We start from the raw sequence: 7,153 nt of genomic DNA, 5'->3' as shown, positions 1-7,153 counted from the left end.
AGATTATCAGATTCTCTTGTAAGCCGCCGTAGGCGTGTAGCCCTAAACTCTTGATATAGTGAGATTGTTGCCGGCTGGTGCCCGTGGTTTTTCCCCTTCACATTGAAGGGGTTTTCCACGTAAAATCGTGTGTCTTCTTTGCGGTTTGATTCTTTACTTCATATTCCATACGCCGTTCGTTCCTAACAGAGGTGGCTCTCCGAGATGCGAGATGGGCGTCGGCTGGGTTCTCGACGTCGCCGAGGTTCCGTCCGCAGGGAGCAGCTTGCTGCGAGCCCAACCCCAACGTAATTACCTCACAGAGAGTGATGCTCTGTCCAGGCACTGCTGGGCGTGCGTGATGCTCTGTCCAGAGCCTGAGAAGGCATCCAGTTATATATTTCTATTGGTTCTCCTCGGTGGAAATGGAAGCTCAAGGGAGTAAGTTGCTCAGCCTCTTGTCAGAAAAAGAGCACAGGTTGGAAGAGGCCATATGGAACACGATGGAGGAGGTTAGGACCCGTGTCCTGAATGACGACGACGACGACAACGAGCGGGGTATTCAGACTTGGCAAGGATCACCCGACATTTGCAAGGTCACTCGGTCCCTCGCAACCTATATCAAATCTCTGTGGGACAATTACTGGCGACTGAATTACATTGTGCGTGCAGCAGCTGAGCTTGGTAGCTATGTCCCTAACCGTGACATAATAACTAGTTTTCATCTCTCGGCGCAGCAGGTCAAAACTGATCCTCTTACCACGCTGGCATTGGAGATGGTCTTTTCTCTGGAAGTAAAGCTTGCCAAAAGATCAGAATCCTTCCCAGATCACAGCCTCAGGTTCCTATTCCTGGTCAACAATACACACTTCCAATGGCAGCAGCTCCATCCATTTTTCAGTATGAAATACAAGGAAGTCCTCGGTCTCAAAATCGAGGACTACATACAAAAATACCTGCAAGCGTCTTGGGCGCCGGTCATGTCATGCTTGTACAATCATACACCCCGTTGGTTCAGAAAAAACTCCGCGCTGCCTAAATTCGACTCTAAGTTTCAGAAAACCTACACTGCCCATAAGCACTGGAAGGTCCCTGACCCTGAACTGAGGAGTGAGGACAAGGCTGCGGAAAGCCATCGTTGAGGAAGTCGTTCCAGGCTTAACAGGATACTTGGAGGATAACAATGTCACCAGCCCAGGAGTCACTCCCCAGGAGCGGGAAGAGATGTTGCTAGAGCTGTTCGAAGGATAAACAAATGCACCATGAACGAAAGACAAGTTGCCATAGGTAAACTCTGTTTTACTTTCACCTGCCTTCGGTAGTTCATTTTGTATTTTTGTTCGAGACTGGTAAAAGCGTTGTTACTTCCATTTGTCCTCTGCAACGACAAACATATTTCTGAAGAGGTACAAGGTTCACATGGTGCTTTTAGAATTTCTGCACCTGTTGGATTCAACATACCTTCTTGCACCTAGTACTGATGTGATCTTCCTCCTTCCGATTCTAGGATCCTGGATTGTTCTCTCTCCAGAAACTACTGTCAGATTCATTATTGTGCAACCACTTATATTTCGTCACTATAAATTCATGTACTGTTTGCCTTCCGGAAAAATAGAACTGTTAGTTCTTACTTGCTTTCATACATCAAAATTAAATTCATTCATTTTCTTATGGCGTGTTGGGATCGGAGTCAGAATGGTTCTGATAGGATCCAAGATCCTACCACGGCTGCGTAGGTGGTAGGAGTAGGAGGTCGGTGGCCGAGGCTTGTACCCCCGGCGGCGCGTGGGAGCCGTGGTGGTGCCGGCGGGCGGCGGCGGCGTGAGGGAGAGAGAGACAGGAGGCGTGAGAGAAGGCCCGTGAGGTCAGGCAAGATAATTGCTTTGCTTAATTCATTCCAAAACTGTTTAGAGATATTTATCTCTGTCCTAACAAATCCAACCCTAACAAATCCCAGCAACACGATCCTATTCTTCTGGAAACAAACCAAAATATCTAACCGCCGGCGTGGCCTAGCCACTAGCTCGGCCCCGGCGTTGGTACGTGATGCCGGTCATAACAGGTTCTGAGATAAAATGGACGACGTATATAGTGTTGATATCCTATTCACAATGATCATAAACAGAACTGAAAACGACATGATTCTTGTATACTAACTGAACCGACAGACTACTGGACCTGATAAAAACAGAGTGCATGCATCAAGCTCTAGTATTTTTTGTGTATGCAAGGAAACAGGTCGTACGACATGAACTAGTTTGGAATAGCGCTTACAATCTCTGTTAGCATGGTGTGCAATGTGTTCTGATATTTTTCCGCCTGCACATCAAGCATCGACGTTGAGATGTGTAGACTCTGCTTTTTAATCTGTGCTGTATGCTGTCATTTTTTTATTTTTCTTTTAATCTGTGTGGAATCCAACTATTGTGCTTGAGTCGGATGAAAACCAGTGTGGTATCGGCTCGGGGTTGTAAATTGTCCGGTTTCAACATTTGTGTGGTGTGGAGTTGTCTAGTTGTGTAGTTTTAGTATATGAAAATCGGATGAACATGATAGTTCTAGGGTGAATTGGTGAAATGGGGACTTTCCCTTATTTTTTTACACCAGTATTAGGCCAAACTGGATGTAATTTTAGTGTGCTAACCACTCATCCGTACAAATTTTTGAGCTCACTGGCACGAAATATTTAGGGAATGTAATCTACCAGTGTTTTAGCTCTAAAACCAGCCATACCATTCTATCAGTCGTTGACATTTCTGCACTCCAAAGCACATCATCATCGGAACAACTCCGGGAAGGACCACATGATGAACCTGGCGTAGATTTCATTCTCCAGGAACTCTATGTGGGCAGCTCTGCCGATCATGGTGTTCAGGCTCCGTCCCTGGGCGGACTGATCGAAATTCACATCGCAACGCATGAACACCCGTGTTTCGGATGTGGGGGCACGGATCTGGTCCAAACAGTTGTTGAGCATTTCAGTGAACACCTGCCCCCTTCTCGAGTTATCTGATGACGAGGCGTGGCAGAGATCGATCCTTGCTGAATGATACGGGACGTAGCCATCCTAGCAATTACAAGAGATGGTCAATTTTTAGCTTGGAAAAAGGAGAGAGAAGAGAATGCTTGGAGATATGCAGTACCTGCGGCGACGATACCAGAATGATGTTCTTAAAGTTCTCCAGTGTCTTCAGCTGCCAAAATAAAAGGACGAATTCATGGGACAAGCAGTTTGACTTATATCAACAGTACTTCAAATTTAACTGATACGAGCTCATGCCAAATTTAATGTACCTTGCAGAGCTTGTAAAAAAATGTGTTCTGTGGGTCGTTGTCATCACTGAAAGTGAGCTGAGCCATGCACTGCATTCCCTTGAGCCTTTTCATAAGCCAGAGGCCAGAATTGAACAAAGAATTTGAGCTGTACCAGTAACCTAAGTGAGGCCCCGATATCGACATGTATGTATATAGGTTCTTCAAAAATGGCTGCAATTTGGGTTCTTTTGGAATGGAATGAACAGATTAGTCATCACATACAGAAGAACTATTCAGAAAGAAATCTAGAAGGCCAGTTTGACAATACCTGTGAGGGCACTTCTGAGGATAATATTTCCAATAGAATGACCGACAAAACTAAGCTTCATCTCTTGGCAGCCTCCCATTTTGGAATACTTATCTAGTCTCCTTTTGAGGAATGCCACTACTTCATTAGCAAGCCTTCTACCCATTTCTTTAAAATCCCCAGATGTCCTATCCTCATTTATCTGAGACAATAGGCATTCAGCTCCAGGATCAAGCAAAAGCCATTGATTTCTAACAAGGCGTAAATCCAAATGATGTCCCTGTTTATTTTAGGGATCAGCAGAAGTATCAACAAAATATGTTGCAGATGTGATACAGCTGAAACAACTATTACCAGTTCAAAGAAGATTACCTGAAATCCATGCACAAATATGACAGCTCGTAATATGTGGCCACTCTTGAAAATGCTAGCTTTCTTCTCCAAAGATTTTCCTCGTAGTAGAGGTGGAAGAATAGTACCCACTGGCTCTGAAGCATCTGAAAAAAAATCCTTGCTAGAACAATGTTGCGGAACAACCATGACATGTTGCTCTATACGGACAACAGGAACACATGAAGGATCAGCATATATATGCATATCTTGAACAGACCGCGTGTCAATCTGCAGTATGCTTTCATTAGTATCCTTTCTCTTATGAGTAACATAAGCATTAGAAGTTGAATAGTATTCCAGACATGAAGAGAAAACCAACCTTCATTTGTGCTATACTTTTCCTATGCAGTTCAGCCTGTGACATCGAATTTTGTATAGGCTACAATACATGGAACCATCAAATATAAATCAACAAGAAAATATTGTATGTCAATGCAGTTCCACATAAAAATTAGTAGTAATAGATGTAAACATTCAAAAGTAGATAATTACATCATGATGGACTTTCCGAGAACTGGAAATCCGACGCAAATGGCCATGACGAGGAGAACCATCATTCATGGTTCTCAAGTAGCGATGTGGAATATCAATTTTTGAGTGAATAATCCATATTGACCATTCTGCTTTCCGATCAAAATCCCAAATAGCATGCAAATAATCCAGTATCTTGACTCTATGTGTCCTGCATTGGACCCACAAAAATTTGGTGGAATATGATGGAAGAGCCAAAAGAATTTAGAAACCACAAGACTAAGAAACATCAGAACAACAAAAACATCCATCTTCTAAAATGGAATGCAAGATATAAGATAACTCACCTGTGAAATTTCAAGAACTCATTCCATATAAATGAGAGTTGGCTGCTAACAATTTGAAATAACTCAAACAACTCTTCCTCAGATAGAGTATACAGCATCACATCATCAGCAGTGTTTCCAACCATAACACCAGAATTCTGAAACAAATTGTGAGACAATCACATCCAATCAATACAAATATTCTAAAAATGAGTAAATATTTTCTGGTAAAACGAAGTATACCTCTAGAAACTCTTGTAAGATGCTAGTCAGCTGGGGAGTAGTACACTTTGTAGGTGTACCTTTTCCTTTATTGCAAGTAGACAAGCCTGACTTTGATGGCTGAATTGACTCATATTTGCCAAGGGTTAAATCAGTGCCATCTAAATCCTCCAGAGTATTACCAATAGCATTACTGATCTTCATCACTCCCTCAAGAAGTATTTCCCTAGAAATTAATGACGCCTTCACAATATCATATGACTTTGAGCCAAAGCTTTGCTCCATCGACTGCATGTTATATACCATCTTTTACTCATAAAATTTAATTAAATTTTAAAAAGGTAAAAATGCAATTTATTCATGTCTATGACTAAATGTCTGTTGTCTATTTGCACAGCATAAACATATGTATTAGTGCAGCCAATGCTTGATTAAATGTCTAAGTACTGTGTATGTTTGTCACAAATTCAACTTCACAAAACCTTTTGTAATGGGAACAGTATCTAAAAAAATCTAAAGAATCACAAACCTGTGTACCTTCAATGATGATTTAGTCACACCGGCTTTCAGGTACACTATGTGTATAGTCAGGTCCACAAGAGCAGAGTGTAAAGCATCAAAGTGGACAGGGCAATATGAGTGTAAACCCAGGAGTGCTTTATGTGGGATCCTAAATTCATGGACAGGGACCAAATCTGTGTCACCTGAATCTTTAACTTCAGTCCTATGATGCAAAAGGGACCAGCTTTTCAGAGATGAATGTGGATTGTAAGATGTTGGGTGCACATGTAATTTGCAAGAAACATTACAAGAGACTGCAAAATGTATCGGGATGTGAAATAACACAATAACATACACACCACCCGTTTCCCAATGTCGGGATGTATATAAGCTCAAACTTCAATATAACAGAAGAAGTTGCTGGACCCTACAATGGAGAAAGAATACAGATCAAGCTAAAGCAAACATGATTCATAAACAAAAGGAAAAAATTACAATACTCAACCTCATCTTCACTGTTGGGTATGTAGAAAGACACCATAACTGATAGATAAATATCTTGCCTAGAATATTTAACAAGAAATGGCTGTGTACAGAAGCTATTGTCAACATCATCTATTTTCCAAAAGCCAAATGTGCCCTTCGCACCAATATCAACAGCTGCACAATCCACCTAGCATGTCATTATCTATTAGCGAAAGATTTCGAAATTCAAAAGTCATCTGGTTAAGAAATATAGCAAAATGACAAAAAAAAAACAATCTAACACACTTCATTCTATTCCTGGATTGTTCTAGCTAGCTTTATACTACTGGATTAATGAGAACACAATGATAAACCACCACAAGAAGGTTAAAATTATTTGTTGCCTTAATATTGTGTTATCTTATCCAGCAATCAAATCTCAAGTTCTTTTTTATTTCCTTTTAAGATTGATGCAATGCATCATACTGATCACTATGAAGCAACGATTTTCTGTTCTTTTCTGTCTTGAAACAATAAGGAAAACTGCATGTATTTCATTAGAAGGTAGGAACTGATGCACGGGAAAGAGTACAACACAAAACCGAAGCAGTGAAAATTACTTGCAGAACGATCATGAAAAGGTCAGCAAGCAATTTGACCATTCATTTTCCACCTTCTACTCATGCAAAAAAACTGCCGATAAAATAGAAATGCATCTTCTTTTTTATCTCTGTTCCCATAAAGAAAGGTGAATTCGCACCTTCGTATTGGGTGACCCTGGCCGGTGATATTGGTGCCCTATGCTCGTCAGCCTCCCACAAGGCTCTAATCTTCATGCGGTACCATCTGCAAGCAAACACAATCGAGATCAAAAAGCAAAAGGGAATTATTGAATTTCACTGCCTCTGCAGGACGGACAAAGGGTATGGAACAGAGAAATATTCGTATGAAATGTGATTTCTTTTTCTAACAGACTATAAATATGATTTCCTAGAGAAAAAATGATAAATTGTTCTCCAAAATTGACAAACAAAAGTTGTCTACCTCAAGGGAAATCAAACGAAATGTGCGTCATTCAAAATCACAAGGAACTTCGCATGTTCTTGGAAAGAAAAAGAGAGGGATGGAAAATTAGTCCAGATCCTCATTACCCTTGCTGGAACAGATCCAGATTATGGAAGCGATCGATGTAGATGGCCACCTCGTGCGCCGTCTCCATGACGACAGGTGCCCA

General features: G+C 41.4%; 1 protein-coding gene across 1 annotated transcript; it reads right to left on the bottom strand.

The window, feature by feature from the left end:
* Nucleotides 1–2,755: 2,755 nt before the first annotated feature.
* Nucleotides 2,756–7,153, bottom strand: LOC117833270 (uncharacterized). Its single transcript, XM_072295809.1, has 14 exons — nucleotides 7,071–7,153; nucleotides 6,680–6,765; nucleotides 5,960–6,114; nucleotides 5,817–5,881; nucleotides 5,491–5,677; nucleotides 4,975–5,241; nucleotides 4,753–4,889; nucleotides 4,427–4,616; nucleotides 4,254–4,313; nucleotides 3,914–4,162; nucleotides 3,563–3,821; nucleotides 3,274–3,479; nucleotides 3,123–3,173; nucleotides 2,756–3,046 (listed from the first exon to the last, which is right to left on the bottom strand). The coding sequence occupies exons 1-14, from the start codon at nucleotides 7,136–7,138 to the stop codon at nucleotides 2,756–2,758; spliced, it is 2,271 nt and encodes a 756-aa protein (XP_072151910.1). The 5' UTR covers nucleotides 7,139–7,153.

This window comes from Setaria viridis, chromosome 8 (assembly GCF_005286985.2).
Source record: "Setaria viridis chromosome 8, Setaria_viridis_v4.0, whole genome shotgun sequence".
In the NCBI taxonomy this organism is placed as follows: Eukaryota; Viridiplantae; Streptophyta; class Magnoliopsida; order Poales; family Poaceae; genus Setaria; species Setaria viridis.
Note: the sequence above shows the minus strand (reverse complement) of the source record. Positions and strands in the feature narration are given on the sequence as shown.